General features: G+C 40.1%; 1 protein-coding gene and 1 pseudogene across 2 annotated transcripts in view; both read left to right on the top strand.

Annotated features, from left to right (window-relative positions):
• Positions 1-1476: 1476 nt before the first annotated feature.
• Positions 1477-2072, top strand: LOC308632807 (Fanconi anemia core complex-associated protein 24-like; annotated as a pseudogene). Its single transcript has one exon. The product of its transcript is annotated as a Fanconi anemia core complex-associated protein 24-like (transcript).
• An 8721-nt stretch (positions 2073-10793) lies between these two features.
• The window catches only part of LOC308632565 (galactose mutarotase-like), a 43468-nt gene continuing 35204 nt past the window's right edge, over positions 10794-19057 (top strand). Inside the window, exons 1-2 of the mRNA XM_081264769.1 lie at positions 10794-11020; positions 18714-18868. Coding sequence (XP_081120895.1) covers positions 10831-11020; positions 18714-18868 — 345 coding nt within the window. The 5' untranslated portion in view covers positions 10794-10830. The remainder of the gene's footprint in view (positions 11021-18713; positions 18869-19057) is intronic.

The raw sequence follows: 19057 nt of genomic DNA, 5'->3' as shown, positions 1-19057 counted from the left end.
GAAATTATATTTAAAATATTATTGATTGCTAGTTCGTTATTAATTTTAGTGGTATTTATGGCATAATGCATAAAAGATTATTTCTTTTTTATGATTTGCTGATTTGGTTTTAAGAGTGAACCAATTTTTTATTTCTTGGTTGTCAACATTAAGCTATCATATTATCATTCTTTGATTTCAGGAAATACAAGTGTTGAGGAGTACAATGTCATCCTGTCTACTACTCACAAGAGATTCAGGGAGAAAGCATTTAGTTATTTATTTATCTACATTGATATTACTCTGAGAAATGGGGAAGGCAGACAGGATGAAGAAAATATAATAAAATATTCACAACTACAGACAGGTATCCAAGAAATTATGTATGCGATTCCTACAGATTTTCTTCATCCTGAAGATATTAAAATAAAAGCTTCCAAAGAGAAATATAATTTTCCAGAAAAAATAATACAAAATTATCATCCACTAAGTGAAATCAACCATGGATCCATACTAATACGATGAATAAAGAAATGGAAATTTCGATGAGGAAAGCAGATAGCTATATAGTCTCCAATTGTCTCTCCACAAAACACTCAAGAATTAGAAAGCGAAGGATCAACATTTCAGAAGAGAATCCCAGCAGATACTACCTCCATTGATCAATGTTAACACCATCAAAAAGGAGGAAATCAAAATTATAGATCACATGAGAGGATGCAATGAAAAAAAAAAGTGCTAAATCTCTTCTGGGAGGCTTTTCTCCTCAAACATAATGTCTGATCATGGTGAAACATACCAGAAAAATACAACTGAGGGATATTTTACATAAATTCTATCTTAGAATATTGAAGGTAGTGAAAACTGAAGGTTGTTCCACACTGAGACAGACTAACAAAAGATCAAACTGTTGACTAAATGTTTAGGTCCAGCTGGATGTGCTGGCTCAGGACTGTATTCCCAGCTCTTTAGAAGCTGCGGCAGGAAGATCACAAGTGCAAAGTAATCATGGGTCACACAGTAAGATCCTGTTTCAAATTAATTAATCAAGTAATCAATTCACTAACTTATTGATTCAATAGTGGAGCCATTTGTAACAATAAAAATTAGAAATACATATAAGACATCACCAAAGTTGTATTTAACTCCACCAAAGAATGAATGGTGACTAGGGCAGAAGTAGGGTCCCTGCCAGCTAGGTCCTAGCCCTAGACTGGAGTGAGCAGCTATAGCACAGGTGGAGCTGGGCCACCAGGGGCCAGGCGGTGCTGAAAATGAGGGACACAGCCATGAAGACAAAAATCTCTTGGGTTCTTAAGACTTTTAGAGACCACTCTGCAGACAAGATCCTGCTAAAGAGGCCCTTGGCTTCAAAGTGGAATGTGGGGCCCTGGGCAGGAGAGCCTGCCCAGGTGTCATTTTGCATGTCCCTCTTTAGGTCCAGATCACTGATGGAAAAGGCACAGGGCTCCCTGAAGGCATAGGCCCCCTGTGCGCATGCCTTTGGGGTATGTTGTAGCTAATGAGAAGTGGCACAGATCTCAGCTGGTACAGGGGATGCAAGGGAAAATTAATCTCGTTTTTGAGGATGGCCTGACACCTGTAGATTTTTACCTGTCCAGAAAATCCTGCATTCTTTGTCACTAAAGCTGATTTGGTGGCAGAAAATGGCTACAGAAAAAGACTTGTTCAAGTTAGAAATTCTGGTAAGTTTCAAGGGATTGTAGTAGTTGTAAAAACACAGATAAATGAACAGTACTTCCCAGCTATACAAAAGTTTACTGTGCTGGACCTTGGGATGATGTTTCTTCCAGTGGCCAACCAGATGGAAGCATCCTGCCCCATTGTTCAGTTAAGACAAGAGCAATCCAAAGAACCCTTTCCTCAGGAGGAAACTGGCTCTGCTCCCTGACCCAGATCTCCTTCAAACTGTGCAGCAGATCTCAGAAGTTGGAAAAGTTAGAGCTTCCCGTCTGCTTCAGAAGTTTCCACGTATCCAGCAACTAAGCAATGCGTCTGTTCAAGAGCTTGAGCCAGCAGTAGGTCAAGTGGTAGCACAGCTAATCCACACCTTCTTCACCCAGTCCAGGTGACAGCTGCCCTTACATCTACTATGGTTTTTCCTTTTGACCACAAACTACAGGATCTGGTTTTCATATTTTAGAAGAAGGAGAAGAAGAAAGCGAGGTGCAGTGGCACACACCTCTAAACCCAGTGGCTGGGGAGGCTGAGGCAGGAGGATCACAAGTTCAAAGCCAGTTTCAGCAATGTAGCAAGACGCTGTCTCAAAATTTAAAAAAGGTCTGGGAATGTGGCTTAGTGGTCAAGGTTCCCTGGGTTCAATCCCTGGAAGAAAACAAAACAAAACACCTTCCCCTCCCCCTCCCCCCCCCAAAAAATACTTAAGAAAATAAAGTATTTTACAACATTTAGTGAAAGCTGAGGTAGGCCGGATGGAGCCTGTGGTTGTGCAGCTTCACTGTTCCGACATTTAAGTGATTCTCAGGTGCCAATGCCCTCATTCTGCAAAGATAGCAGTAAAAAGCCAGTTGGGGCATATTTTTATGAGTGACCCTGACCTGTATCTGTCATGGAATAGACTTTCAGGTGGTGGATATATCCATCTAAAGGAAACTGACCCACAATTAAGCACTGTGTATCATAAACCTCTTCTTCTTCTTGGACTCAGATCTGTTGTTTAGGTCTGGTCCCCAAATTCCTTCTCTGCCAGTGTGAATAACCGGGTGCACAAGGACAACAGCAAAGAACCAACGGCTGTACAGTTGTTCAGCGCTTGTTGAACGCTACATTTGGGCAGTCTGAGTACATAGAACACAACAGTACTTTAGTTATACATGCCAAGAGACAGTTTTAATACATCAAACTGTTGTATGAATTCCATCAAACACTTATGATATAAACATATTTTTCTTCCTAGAGTTTCATATCAGTTTCTCTATCATTAGTGAGAAACAATTAAAATTCCATCTAAAAAGACAAATAAATTATGTTACTATACTACTCAAATCATATATTCTTGTCTCCAAACTTTTGCTGTCTTCTTGAAATGCTTCCAAAAGCACATCTTAACTTTAGGTCCCAGAATAGAAGCTCTAAAGGTTTCTAGATTCAAACTCAGTAGAATCCGCTGTTAGGGTTCTGCTTGCTGCTAGTTAAAGGCAGTGAGTGTGGCTTATGACCCCTGAGATTTTGCTGACCCTTCAACTTCTGCTCAGTACAAAACTGTGCCTACTATTTCCAATAGAAGCGTGGTCTGGGACAGGCCTTGTTTGAACTGCGGTCTTCGTGATGCTCTTTCTCTAGAAAAGTTCATCACTGACCTCTTCTAGCCTCTCCTAGGTCCTTGGAAGGTCCGCGGGATCAGCAGAGACGCTTCTGTCGAGGCGATGGCCAGACGCCCCGCCTAGCAGTGTTGGGGGGCAGCGCCGCTGGCAGGGAAGGCAGGGGCTGGGAGCGTAGCCCGAACTTGCCAAGGAGTGAAATGGGCGGGCCCTGGGTGGAGGCGACAAAGTGGGCAACCAGGTCGCATGGAGAAGATGAGGCCGGAGGTGGTGGGTTGCAGTCTCTCCAGATCACCTGTGTCGCGAGCTGCAGCAGGGCGAGGTCCCTGTCTAGGTGTAGTCAGGGGTGGGGCGCTCCCCCCATCCCGCTAGCTCCTCCTCCAACCACCCTGCCCTGGTCTGGGGGTCCCGTTCCCAAAACCAGGACCATTTCTTGAGCAGTATCAGGTGACTATTTTGCTTTTGCAGTCACCATCTGCCCCCGTATGTTACTAAATTAACATTCACTTGCAACTGACCTCTGCAGAGAAGCAACTTACTCGTGGGTCATCTAGTTTTTCCCTATTTCTTCTTCTTCATATATCTTTATTATGTTTGAATCAAAAAGTAATTTATTTTGGATAGGTGTATATGATTTTGGAGTTTTTCCTTGTTTAAATTTTAAGAAGGAAGATTGACATTCTATTTTAAATTTAATTATCCTCATAAAAAGAAAAAGATTCCTTCATGTTAGGTCCCATCAATAGATGAATAGATAAGGAAAAGTTGGTATTCATACACAGTGGAGTATTATTCAGTCAAAAAGAAGAATGAAAACATGCCATTTGCATGAATATGGACAGAATCCCAAGATCCTTTTGTTAAGCGAAACAAGTCAGAATCAAAAGAGAAAAATATCATGTTTTCTCTCATTTTATGTGAAATCTAGGGAGGAAAAAGTGTAGCAGAGAGACTATTAGAGAAGAAGGGGATGGAGGGGAGGGGAATATGAGAGCAGAAATGGCCAAACTGTGCTGTGCATGTACAACATGCCATAACAAACCCCATTGTTCTGTATAATTGGTCTGCACTTAATAAAATTCCAACAATCAAAAAATTAATTGCTCATTGAAAAAGAAAAAGATTCTCAAGTAATAAACTTCCTTGAATAATTCATGATAGAGGTGGAATATAAAAACTGAAAATTAGAATGAGACTTGAAAGCATATTATGGTTAAGGAAAATAAACCAAACTCAGAAAGTCAAGGATGGTATGTTTTCCCATGCATGTGAAAGCTAACAGAAAAAAAAGAGAAAAGAAGAGGAAAAGGGACCTCATCACAATTGAAGGAAGATCAGAAGAGTAGAGGAAAAGGGTCAGAGGAAGGGAGGCAGGATGGAAAGGGAAAATACTAGGGAACAATATTGACCAAATCATATGGTCATATACATGCATGTGCGAATACATGACACTGAATCCCACTATTATGTATAATTATAATACATCAATAAAAAAGATGGGAAACAGAGCTCTTCAAGATTATTTGCTTTGGATGCAGGTACCCACAATTATACAATGATCTAAAATGTGATATAATCTGACTTCTATTATTCTAAGTTGTATTGTTATTTTATAAGAATTTATTGACTTGATAAAAATCAACTGTTCTCCCTTAAATTGTCTAGCTAATGCCCTCTTTTTTAAAATTTTTATTGTTGGTTGTTCAAAACATTACATAGTTCTTGATATATCATATTTCACTTTTTGATTCAAGTGGGTTATGAACTCCCATTTTTACCCCGTATACAGATTGCAGAATCACATTGGTTACATATCCACTGATGTACATATTGCCATACTAGTTTCTGTTGTATTCTGCTGCCTTTCCTATTCTCTTCTATCCCCCTCCCCTCCCTTCCCCTCCCCTCTTCTCTCTCTACCCCATCTACTGTAATTCATTTCTCCCCCTTGTTTTTTTTTCCCTTTCCCCTCACTTCCTCTTGTATGTAATTTTGTATAACCCTGAGGGTCTCCTTCCATTTCCATGCAATTTCCCTTCTCTCTCCCTTTCCCTCCCACCTCTCATCCCTATTTAATGTTAATCTTCTCATGTTCTTCCTCCCTACTCTGTTCTTAGTTACTCACCTTATATCAAAGAAGACATTTGGCTAATGCCCTCTTAATATTTGTATTAACTGTCCATCTATTTACTAATTTAACAATTATGATTTTTATTAATTATACACATAAAATTCACAGCTTTCACAATAGTAGTTAATTATAACATATTCTTCTTGTATAAATAAATTTGTATTTGCACTTCAACGTAGGGATAGAATTTCAACATACAAAGGCAAAGATTTTTCACTCCAAATCACATCTAGAATGCTTAACTACATTTAAAAATGGCCTACCAAGGTATTAACAATAAGTCCAAACAATGTGCTTTTTTTGTGTAACTGACATTGCAGCACTGAATAACTGTGATTTGCCTATACAATCACATGAGCCTTGCTGGCATCTTGATTCCTGAACCAGGTGCCACAGATGACAAGTAGCTGTTCCACTGTTTAACTTCCCAAATAGGCAAAACAGTAGTATTTTCCTCATTTTGAAAAGTTAAAAATATGCACACAAACAATTTTGTTTAGGAATTATATGAACTTGTGCACAATTACAAAAGCATGTCTGAGGACAGGCACGAACCAAAGACATGAATCTGGTTCTTTTGGGGGAAAGGTAGGAACACAGTAGAAGATAGATACGCAGAAAGGCCAATTGTGTCTCTGATGTTTGTTTTATTTATTTATGGTACTGAGGATTGAGCCCAGGTGTGCTTCACTTAACTACACCCCCAACATTTGTGTGTGTGTGTGTGTGTGTGTGGTGCTGAGGATTGAACCCAGGGTTTTGTGCATATGAGGCAAGCACTCTACCAACTGAGTTATATTTCCAGCCCCTATTTTATTTTATTTTATTTTATTTTATTTGAGACAGGGACTTACTAAGTTGCCAAGGCTGGCCTCCAACTTTCAATCCTCCTGCCTCAGCCTCTGAAGTAGCTGAGGTTATAGGCACCATCAACATACCTGATCATAGATTATTTTTAATGGGAAACAGGTACAATGTGTCTTTCTGTTACAGCAAAAGAGAAAAAATATAGCTAAATGTAAAGAAAACAGTAGTTTGTGATTGAAACCAAATGAATGACAATCAAAATCTCTAATTCTCAGGGTAAAATCTCCACTTTAAGTAGTATGTTAACTCCATCCCCCAAACCAGCTTGTTTTGATGTTCCCTTACTTCTGTTTAGGCACAGTTTTCTTTTTTGGTATTACCTGGCAGGATTTTTCCCCCTCCACAGCTTCTCAAACCTCTGATGAGGCCTTGGACTGGGAAGCCTTTGGTTCTAGTTGTTTGATGGTACTAAGTAACTGCCTCATTAAATTCATTAAAACCTTTGAGTTGTACACTTTACATGGGCAGATTTTATGGTATGTAAATTATATCTCAACAAAGATGTTTTTAAAGTCTATTATGAAGGAGAGATTTAAAAGGAGAAGAGTGCCATAAAGAACAGAGGTCTCTTGGATTTGAGCAGTCTGTTAGCTGAAGCATTTAGGCAGGAAACCACGGAGAGACTTTGAGTTTTTTAATCTAGAATATTCTATCATTCTCTTTCCCCATGTCCGATCAAAGTCCTTCTTTGCTATTTGCCTAATGATTAATCTAATCCAATACTGCCCTGTGCCTAGGTATCCCTTTGTGGATGAAGAAGATTAGATAAATCCACAGGACCCTTCTGTTCCTTTTTCCCCTATTGCCTCTCCCCCTTCTTCTTGCCTAGAAAACCAATGTAAGGCCTAGAAATGCAACAACCAATTGGTGACATGAGGTGACAGAGTATGAGGATAAAAGCCATAAAGTTCAGAAGGGCAAAGCAGAAAGACTGAAAGAGCCCTGGTCTTATGAGCATTTCTCAATAATTGCACCAATGCTGGACTTTGGGATTTCCTACTGTGCCAGTGCTGGACTTCTGGATTTTCTATCACATAAAACTTTGTCCCATTATGTAAGAAAATAGAACTCTTTTGTTAACCTACTGCTACTTGCTGTTGTGAACAGGTATCCCAGTTACTTGCAACCAGAAGCACTCCAACAAGCCAATTATAACACTTTCGTATGTTAAAATTATTAAAATATGCCAATGCCCATGGGGATTTATTTTAAGGTTCAGGGACTGCTTCTTGTGCAAGAAGAGACCGCTTATAGCTAATTGGGTTTTTAATTACAGTTTATGAAGAAACAGAGGAAGAGGAAGGAGCAAGGCCCCCCCATATCCCTTCAAGGGTATACCCTCAGTGACCTGAAGACCTCCCACTAGGCCCCACCTCTTAAAAGTTCCACTGTCTCCCAATAGTACCTCACTGGGGACCAAACCTTTACCACATGAACATTTGGGAGACACATAAAATCCAGACTATAGAAGTGGATTGAATGATTGTCTCACCTCCCTGCAGGGAGAGAGATGTGGTTAACTCGGTAGAAGATGGCACAAAATCAAGGGATATAACTGAGGCCCAATGTTCTGTAGAAGTTCAAGTGGAATTAGCCAGTCAAGTGCTTCTATTTTAAGCAAAGTTTTATGTTTTCCAGGGAAAAGTTTTCCTGGGACTAGAAAGCTATATTACAGAACTCCCATGAACTAGTGGAAAGCACCTGCCAGCTGCAAGATCATTCCTGAAGACCTCAGCTACATAATACTTGGGTGGTATCCCAGGTTGCTCCCAGTCACTCTGGATAAGGAAATTCCTTACTGTACCTATGCTGGGAGAGAGATGACTCCTTGAAAGCCCTTCCTCCATTTCAGGCTCAATCTCTCCTTCCAAGACACAGACAGCCAAGTTCTGGGCTGACCACCTTGGGTTTTCCATGTCCTTCATGGTATCCAATTCTGTGAAGGTTGGGAACAAATCTCATGTGGCTTGGATTTTTCTGTTGACAGGCTCTTCACCAAAGTGGTTCCCACACTGTACTACTACCTTCTAGGCATAATGACTCTATCTAGGTTCTTTCAGGCTTTCCCTCTTTGATTCTCCAAGTCTCTAGCCCAACATGCAGAAGTGAATCATCATCTGTCACAGGTTCTCATTATGTATGAAGGACAGAAGGAATGTCAATCCTCCAAGTTTCCAAGAAAACATGTATTTAAATACTCTCAATTTTTGATAGAGTGTAGCAGAGTACTGCTTATTCCCCAGTTTTCTCCTTCATACTATCTTAATAGAATGCCTAAAATAAAGGTTATACATTTTCAACCTTACTCTGCAGTTTAAAATGATTATTTTAACAAGTTCTGGCCAACAAGTATGAGGGGGAATGATGCATGGAACTCTCAGGATATATCCTTAAGGAGGGGTCAGGCCCTTTCTCCAACATTCCTTCTCCCAGTGTCCTCTCTTTCCATTCTGCTGCTCTGACTGTAGACATGGAGTTACACTTTGTTAACTAAATGTACTTCAGATTATATTCTATGGATGGTTATACAACAAGTTAGAAGGAACTTAAATGACATCTCAGATGACATTAAGCAGAGCTGCCATACCAGTCTTGGACCACCTGCGGAGAGAGTTGATCTGCCAGGGTCCTGGATATCCCTGAACAACTTTTTGGATATACCAAAAAAATGAAAAATTTTGACCACTCTTCAGTCAGCCATTTATCAGGGTTATGTTTGCAATGAGCAGCCATGAGGTATGAGATAATATCTTTCACTAGACAAAGAACAGGCTTTCTTACCACTCACCATAAAAATGGTAGATTACAACTGTAGTGCTAACCTATTATGTGTTCCACCTTAGCCCTTCCACATGGATCTTGGAGGACAAGGGGAGATAGTACCAATATGATGAGTATATTTCTCACTATGCATTGAGTTATTGTATGAGTGTGATGCGGTCTGTAATTTGACTTGTTTGGTTGGGTCTTCTTGTTATTATAGGTTGTGCTTGACTGAAGCCTGTTGAAAAGTCTTTTTTTTTTTTCCCTTTGCTATTAGAATTCTTGTTTAGTGATGAAGAATTGAGACTTTGCAGCAAGAATGCTAAATACTCCTTTGAGCTACACAGGCAGAAAAGGATGTGAGACAGTTATTATGTTTTATTAGCATCTGATTACAGGAACATGATCCCAGTTCCCCTGATTTCCTGATCACAGATGATTTCTGCACTCACCACAGTGTAATTGGACACTGTCTGAAGCATCCAGGAACCAGGTCAAATGCAGGGCGAAGCACAAGGCTAGATATGCAGAGGGATTGAACAAAACATGTCTCTAGGCTCCTAGTATCCACCTCCTTTCCAGGGCCAACACTCTTGTGGAGTTGCTACATTTAGCAAAGAAATACAGACATGCCTGTATTTCATCTCATAGTCCTTTAGGGTTTAGTCCTCTGCCATCAGAGCCTAATTTGGCAGAAAATACCTGAGTTAGTTATCAGACCTTAAAGCAATATTTCAAGTCTGGACCCAAATAATCTGCATTAGCATAACCGGAGTGTTGGGAAAAAGAATTCCTGAATCTTGTCCTAGGTTCCCAGAATCAGAAATTGCAGGAGTGGGCCTAGGAATCTGCCTTTAATTATGAGGCCCACTAAAGCAAGAAAAGAATTCAATGACCTCAGTGTCTTTCCTCTCCCATCTGTATATACTTAAGGACTTCATCCTACTTGTAAAGGAGACAACAAAGGTACAGTACTTGACCTTTATAGGGACTACAATAATGACATGTTTCCTTAATCCTTTCTAAAGGAACTTTGGACTTCAGAAACAAAATGGGTATCTACCCATGGCTCCTCCTTGAAGAAAAGAAAGTCTGAAGCTATCTCTGATCACCTCCAAAGAAGGGCCTAACCCCTCTACCAGACCATGTCTAGGTTGCTAATGCCTGCCAGCAGTCTGAGGAGGTTCCTCAGCAGTGACTCCATCAGGACCATGTCTAGGGTTTCATCCTGTGCTACAAAAAGGGCAGATCTTCAATCAGTGTGCTAAGAAGCCTGCAATGATCTACCCCCTCTAAATTACCTCTGTACTCTTTGTTCTGCATCAAAGTGTTAACCGGAATTTTCCCCAAGATCTACCTCTTTGTCCCTAAGTCTGCTCTCTGCATTTTCCAGTACTTTGTCTGACAATCAGCCATCAACAATAATGACCAGATCATTGCACGCTGAAAAAGTGTGCAGGAAAAGGGGATGGGACACAGCAAACTCAAGATTTGGGTTTTGAAAGACTACAGGCTCCAAAATGCAATTTCACCTCCCAAAGACTATCATTCCCAACATACAGTGCAGCCAGGGTCAGTAAATGCTTGGCTTGCCTTTCTGTCACCTCAGGCAAAGGAGGGATATGGAAAAGCTCCAGAGGATATTCTTGGCAGGAGTGGTCACTGGCTAAATCCAGGCAAGGAAGGGGAGGAGCTTGAGCGGAGCCCCGCCCCTCCTGCAGTAAGCCCCTAAATTCAGCTGCTGGAGTTCTAAGAGCGCAGAGTAGCTGCTCGCCCCGAACTTTCACCATGGTTTCGGTGACCAGAACAGTGTTTGGAGAGCTGCCCTCCGGAGGAGGGACGGTGGAGAAGTTCCAGCTGCAATCAGACCTGTTGAAAGTGGACATCATTTCCTGGGGCTGCACCATCACCGCTCTGGAGGTCAAAGACAGGCAGGGGAAAGCCTCCGACGTGGTTCTTGGCTTTGCCGAGTTGGAAGGTGGGTTCCACCAATCCCGGGCCAAGGGGATGATCAGGACCATCCTTCACGCACCCCGAACGTTCGGCCGCCTGTGAGCCAGGGACTGAGGTCAAAGTCCCTGAGTGATCTTGGGACGATCTAACTGGGGAGTGCGTGGGTTGGCAAACAGGGCAGTGTGGCGATCCGGAGCTTGGGGGGGAAAATGAAAACCCAGAATGATTCCAAGTCGAGTAGCTAAAGGACTTGGTTTCTTGGCTGCTGGTTATCCATTCAGGCTTTGCCTCAGTGCAAAAAGTAAGACCAAACTCCAGCAATCCTGGAGCAAACTGAACTGCTGGCAACAGGGGGGCGTGGCTCCTTCTTCTGGTTCTGCTCTTTTCAGAAGAAGGAAAATCACAGACTTGCGTCTACTACTTACTCTTCATCAGATTCTGTTTCAAGACTGATTGTCCCAGAAATGCTCCATAACGTAAGCTGAGTGTAGGCTCAGCAGAGAGCTTGGCTGTTTTGGTTATGATGCCCAGCCCAGCCCACCTTGCTTGCCGCTCAATAAGCATATACTGACTGAAAGGGAGAAGATCACCTCTAACTAGATGGACTTTCTCCCTTTGGGGCCTATGGACAATTAGGATCATGTGTTAATTCATGCATTTTAAAACTCTGGTAACACATTGGACAACACAGACAAGCCCCCACGCCCACCCCCTTCACAGAGCTTGCCTTTTAGCTAAGGAGATGGTTTTTAACCCAAATAATTCCATAAATGTATAATTACAACTGCAGTTGGATTGTAGCAAGAGAAAGGGTACATGGTTCTATCTCTTGGCACTGCAGTGTAACCAAACAGAAAATGAGGTGTGAAATGAAATTGGCGAAGGGAAACTGAGAATTAATAAGCTCTGCTGGCTGTTGGGTGTGGACAAATTCTGCATTGTAAGAATATTCCTGAAGGTCCTGTTGATCACCTCTGCTTGTCTTCACCAGCCCTGGAGCCCCACAGTTTTCTTTATATGATCTTTTAGGTATGACCTAGGAAAAAACCAGTAATGCCTTTTGTGAGTTTTGCATACCATTTCTTTAAAATTTTTTTTTACTTGTGTCCCACCTACAGTTCTTATGGCTTCTTTCAAAGCCTGTTATGAGAATATTTGCTGGTAAGCCACATAGATAAACAACTTACCCATAAAATCCATGAGATTCCTTTCTTTCATTTCCCCCCAGTTACTACCAAACAGCCATCTATTGCTGCCATGAGTCATTATGGCACTTGCCCAGCACATGTGAGGCCTGGGTTAGATCCCCAGAACCTCAAATAAACAAACAAAAATGCTTCTTTAGCAGCAACTTAAGTGAGGAGGCTGGTACAGGAGGCTGACTGTAGGAAGGTACGAGGATGTGAGAAAGATCAGCGTCACTTCCCTTCCACACATCTTCAGAATTAGAAGGCAAGAGGGCAGGCAAGTGACCAAAGAGGATTCTCTATAATCACTTTGCCGAGTCACTTGTCTCTGCTATAGGCTGCAGATAGAACCACAAAAGATTGCATCTGTTTTTTGTTTGTTTGTTTCGGTACTAGGCCTCACACATTCTAGGCAAGAGCTATACCACTGAGCTATATCTCTGACCCTTTTTATTTTAATTTTTAGATAGGATCTCCTTAAATTGTCCAAGCCAGCTTCAAACTCCAAATCCTCATGTCTCAGCCTCCCAGGTAGCTGGGATCACAGTTTGCCCACCACACTCAACTCAAAGAGTTTACTTGACTCATGCAAAATTGTTCAGGGGAGTCAAAGGAGAATTGGATATTTAACCTGGAATTCCTGATCCATGGAAAAAAAATTGGGGATAAAAAGATGTGGGCACCATCCCTTATCACCATTCAGAAAGGTACTGTCCACCCCCTGCAGACATATGCACACCTCTCTTATTTCCTGCAATTTTTAGTTCTAAGAGTCACGTGAATCTAAAAGCACAAAGATCTTTGGAATTCATATGGAATGTGAGCTGTGATGACAAGCTTCCGGATGACATGACACCCAGGAAGCACCAGTTTCTTGATAGGTGTGGAAGTGCAAAGACATTCACATAATCCTGTGTGAGACGGTAAACCTTGTGGGAGTCTCGGTGAAAGAATCCTTCCCAAATGTTCTCAAATGTTCTTAAAAGGAAGAAAGCATATTAGCTCCCCTAGATTATAGTGATATAGCCAGTATTTTATTGCCCTCCCTAGTACCAACATATGTTGAGAATGTTCAGTGGCATTTTCTTAGCAGAAGGCACCACAGCTTCACAGAATGCCAATTTAAATCAAAGCATTTCAAATATTCTTCTTGGTGCTGGTCCAAGATGGACATTTTCATTCCTGTGCTATAATTTAGATAATTTAATTATTTTAAAAGGAAAGAAAACTATTTTCAAAAGACAATATAAAGGGAAAACACCCTCAGTATATTAAATTACACTTTCTGATATGTTCAGCCATCTTCAAGGTTACCATAAGTAGACCCTAGTTTCCTTTTATAAGGCCTTGTCTTTTAGTATTGCCAAAGATAAGACTTCACATATGTCATAATAGGAAGCATATTGCCTCAATCAGAAAGTAAGAAATGGATCTCTGCTACTATTTTGGTTAATTCTAATTTATTAAAACCCATATTAGGAAACTACTTACCTCAACGTAGTGATGCATCCTTGTAAACCCAGCTACACGGGAGGCTAAGGCAAGAGGATCTCAAGTTCACGGACAGCCTAGGGAATTTAGTGACACCCTGTCTCAAAGTAAAAAAGTAAAAAAGGGATGAGATAGGAGGGAAAGGGAGAGAAAAGGGAAATTGCATGGAAATGAAGGGAGACCCTCATTGCTATACAAAATTACATATAAGAGGTTGTGAGGGGAATGGGAAAATAAACAAGGAGAGAAATGAATTACAGTAGATGGGGTAGAGAGAGAAGATGGGAGGGGAGGGGAGGGGGGATAGTAGGGAATAGGAAAGGTAGCAGAATACAACAATTACTAATAGGGCATTATGTAAAATTGTGAATGTGTAACCAACGTGATTCTGCAATCTGCATTTGGGGTAAAATTGGGGGGTTCATAACCCAATTCAATCTAATGTATGAAATATGATATATCAAGAGCTTTGTAATGTTGTGAACAACCAATAAAAAAATATAAAAAAAAAGTAAAAAGGGGTTTCAATTTAGTTTTGTGGTAGAGCATTCCTAAAAGAAAACTAGCCACAGTGGTTGTCCTTAAGAAAGGACCCTGGATACTTAAGGTTCAGTTTTTTCCTCATCTGACCAAAAGACAGTCATTTAAGTAATAAATGTTGTTTGGGGTTTTAAAAAATTAATTAAATACATATGCATATGTGCATATATTTAATATATGTATATATAATAATTAAATTATATACTATACAATATTATGTTATTAAACATATTATTGTACTAATATTTATAACATTATAAATAAATAATATTTATAGTAATGAGGTTATAATATGTAATATATTCTATATTACATATTATATATGTATGCATATATAATTAAATGCATATATATTTATATGATATATATATGTATGTATATAGATATGGATATAGATGTACTTTTTTTTTTAGATGGGTTTTTCTATGTTGCCCAGACTGGCCTTGAATTTGCAATACTCCTGACTCAGCCTTCTGAGCTGGGATTATAGGTTTTGCACCACCATGCTGGGCTGTTTTGAGGGAGAGTAGTGATTAATTTATTTCAGACTTTAGAGCACTCTGGTGAAGGTTTGGGCTTTTTGAGGCGGGTGTCATAGTTGGGGATCTTGGGAGGTCACAGGAGTGGAAAGGGCCATATACCATAGTTAAGCATTTATTAATTTATTCTGGCCAGTGCCTTGCCCAGGAAAAGGAGCAGACATTCCCAATCCTCTTTCTCCCACGTCAGCAGCTGATTTGACTAAATCAGTATTCGTGGCTTGACCTAGGAACTTTGAACTTTTCACTTAAAACAGAATTTTCTGCAATGCAAAATAACTTTTAGTCATTCCTTATTCAGAATTTGGGGATTTTCATTTTTCCATAAAACTGATTTGATACAAATGCTTAATTACATTTGAAAATAGTATGAAATCTATTTGTTCTATTAAGGTTTTTTCAGAGACAGCTTGGACAAGTGGTTTCTCCGTCCTCATGGATCAATTCTTTTTTTTTTCAGTATTTATTTTTTAGTTGTAGTTCGACACAATACCTTTACTTTATTTTTATGTGGTGCTGAGGATAGAACCCAGGGCCCCCTACCTGCATAGATGAGCGCCCTACTGCTGAGCCACAACCTTAGTGCCCTAATGGATTAATTCTTAAAAACTATTAATCTAAACCAAGGAACTGGCAGGTACTTCTCATCTCCACAGGCTGATGCACTGTTGCCAGGAGTCGTGCCTTCTGAGGGAATTCTTGCCAGCCATTGTGGCAGGAGCTTTACTGTCAGATTGTCTCCAAAGCCTAGTATACCTCTGGTAGAGGATGGGGGCTCTGGGTACACTTGTGGAAAAAATTGAGATCGGACTAAAAATGGCCACAGCCAGTTGTTGTGTGTTTGTTTGTTTGTTTAGACAATCTGCTTTTCTTTACACTTTTAAACTTTATTGGGCTCAGACATCCCAAATTGATGTCTGCAGAAGCAACCTCAAAGCAAAGTTTCCCTCTGGCCTTCTCTTGAGGCAAGCCATAGAAGCTAGGATTACTCTTCCCCAAGGCAAGTCATAAAAACTAGAACCCCCTTTTCCCCAAAGTCAAGATAAAAGCTAGAAATATTACTCTAACCGCCCCCCACACACACAAACACACTTTCTCTCTAAGAGTCAGCCATAAAAAAAAAAATTCTCTGACCTCTTGTTCAATTGTAGGTCTTAGGACCCCTGTTCTAGAAAGGGTCTTGGTTCCTAGATGGGAGGAAGGATTGCTGTTCAGACAGGTCAAGAAGAATCTGAGCAGATAGGCCTTGCAGTGTCTGCCACGATTTTCAGATTATACCCTTTTTGTTCAGTTCTATTTCTAAATGGCTGTCCGTGCTTCATCTCTCCTAAGAATAAAAATGGTTAGTTCACCCTGGGTCTCTGAGTCTTCAATCTGAAGGTTCCTGTGTCACGTGAAACTATAATCAAATATGCTTTTCTCTTGTCAACCTGTCTTTTGTTATAGAGGTGTCAGCCATGACCCCTGATGGTGGGCAGGAGAGGGATTATCCCCTTTTCTGTCTAAAGAGAAGATGAAACAAAACCAAGAAGAGGTTGTTTGCCTTTTGGGACTCCTTTTGTTCAACCACTGTTAAGGGGTTTGAACGCTACAGCTTCAGAAAGTGGAAGGGGGGAGAAGGTGGGAACTGACGGAGCAATGAACCCCAGTGCCTAGAAATGGTGGTTAGATGGGCCAACCAGGATGCCTGGTGCTTGCTAAATACAGTTGGCCCTCTGTATCTATGGATTTGCATCAGTGAATTCAACCAACCACAGATCAAAAATATTTGGGGAAAACTGCAATAGTACTAAATGTGTTTAGCCTTTTTTTTCTTGTCATTCCCTAAATAATAATAAAGTACAAAAACTATTTATGTGGCATTTGCATTGTATTAGGGATTATACATAACCTACAGATGATTTAAAGTATGTGGAGGGTGCTGGGTGCAGTAGCACCCACCTGTAATCCAAGATATTCAGGAGGCTGAGGCAGGAGAATTGCAAGTTCTAGGCCAGCCTCTGGAAATTAGCAAGACCTTGTCTCAAAATAAAAATAATAAAGGGGTTGAGGATATAACTCAATCCCCAGTACTGAGGAAAGAAGAAAGAAAGAGGATGTGCATAGGTTTTATGCAAAAACTACCCCATCTTATATGAGGAATTGAGCATTTATATACTTTGGTACTTTGTTGGGGGGAAGGGACCACTGGTAGGCAATGCTTAAGAGTATGTATTAGGAGCCAGACTACTTGGATTCAAGTCTTGATTCCTCTGCTAACTAGTGTTTTAGAGCAAGTTACTAAACTTTTCTGTCCTCAGTTTCCACATCAGTAAACTGGGGCAATAATAGTATCTACTTAAGAGAAATATTCTGAGGATGAAATGAATTAAATGTAGAGCCCTGAGAAAGTGTCTGGGACTTAGAAAGGACTAAGTTTCCGCTGTTATAATAGTTCGTTTACAAGATTCTGACACCATGGATTAATGAGAAAGGAACCAGGACCTGGAAGAGAATGATTAACTTGTGCCCAACCAGTTGCGTAATGGGAACAGTGACCAGCCACTGGCTGATTCAGGGTCTGTATCCGAGAGCCCCTCCAGCTGTGGAAAAAGAGGTCATATGTTTGAATTACATTCTTTGCTAATCCTAACTAGACATGGAGGATACAGAATACCCCAGGGAAGGAGAATGGAATCCAGAGTGCATCTGAGTGAGAAATAGAATAGAAAGGAATTTTGGTGAAAATGCAAAAACAAACTGTCTCCAAATCTTAATCTCTTCCATGGAAAACCACAGAAGAACTCAAAAAAACTGTAAGAATAGTAAACTTTAAGAAGAGAAAAACTTTAAGAAGAGTACTTTAAGTACTTTTACTGGAATATGCCCTTGTTCAGAGTTTTAACTACAACAATGGTGCTTTGCTTTTTATAACCCCTACCACCAAAAAAAAAAAAAAGCCCAGAAACATTTGATTCTCATCAATATGCCCTGTAGCAATCAAAAGGAATATGGTATACAGGTAGTAACAGGGAGAAACCTTAAGATATTTGATAAATGAAAAGTTACAGAACAATATGTATAACTCATTTATATCTGTATAGAATATACATGTGTTTGTGTTCTTGCATGTATGCTTATATGTAGTTAATTCAATTTTTGAAAAAACTGTACATTCCCAACTGTTAACAATGATTACATTAGGAAGGAAGAGAAGTGAAGAAAGGCTTTTAAAATGTTCTACACTATTAAGTTTGCCAGATTTAGTAAATGAAAATATAAGAAGTCTGATTTAAATTTCAGGTAAACAACTTATACTGTCTCATCCATACTAATACTATGAACATACTTAAATACTGTTAAATGATTATTCATTTTTTATTTGAAATTCAAATTTACCTAGGCATCCTGTATTTCCTCTGGCAATCCTACTCTATGTCCTTGGGTATTATTTAACTCTCATTAAAGATATTTACATGTACTAATTATATGATTTTACAAAAACATGAAAAGAGAAAGAAGAATTAGATAGTTTTCTCTCAAGACTACACAAAAGTCCAATTTTTAGTTAAGAAAATTGATTGGCTCAGAAAATAGCAGATTATAAAGCAACATTCCCACTAAGATCCCAGTTTATAAAAAGAAGCAAATGCATATGTACACTACACTGAAAGACAGAAGGATATATATAAGAATATTAACAGTGGTTCTCTCTCGAGTGATAAGATTAAGGAGGATTTAAATTTCTTCTTTGTGTGTTATAAAATTCTTTAAAACTTTTTGTAATGAATGTGTATTACTTCTGGAACAGGAAAATGTCAGGTGTGAAAAAAAATACCATTTTTCTGTGCTTTCATGAAGACTTTGATATGGCCAACTTGTAGGTAGTTGCGGCTTCCTCAAGAAGAAAGTGACAGGCAGAAGTGTAAGACACCTCTTCTGTTTGAAGTTTTAAAAAACACTGTCATCCTTGTCCTTTCAGGGTACCTCCAAAACCTGCCCTACTTTGGAGCAGTGATTGGAAGGGTGGCCAACCAAATTGGCAAAGGAACATTCAAGTTGGATGGGAAGGAGTATCACCTGGCCATTAACTATGGGCCCAACAGTCTGCATGGAGGACTCAAAGGGTTTGACAAGGTGAGTCCAGGGCATGTGGCAGAGTCCTTTCTTGGTCCACTTCCCAGAGTACCCACAAGCATGTCTCCTGTTTCCAAGCAGAATCCTAGGCCCTGGGACATGTGCATGGTAAAGCAATCCAGGAAAAAGGCTGTTCCCAGGGTTTGGGGGAGCAGATGCAAATGGCCACATCCAGGATCTGTCCTCCTC

This window comes from Spermophilus citellus, assembly GCF_964194105.1.
Source record: "Spermophilus citellus genome assembly, chromosome: 13".
NCBI classification, from domain to species: domain Eukaryota; kingdom Metazoa; phylum Chordata; class Mammalia; order Rodentia; family Sciuridae; genus Spermophilus; species Spermophilus citellus.
This window is presented reverse-complemented; position numbering and strand designations above follow the sequence as displayed.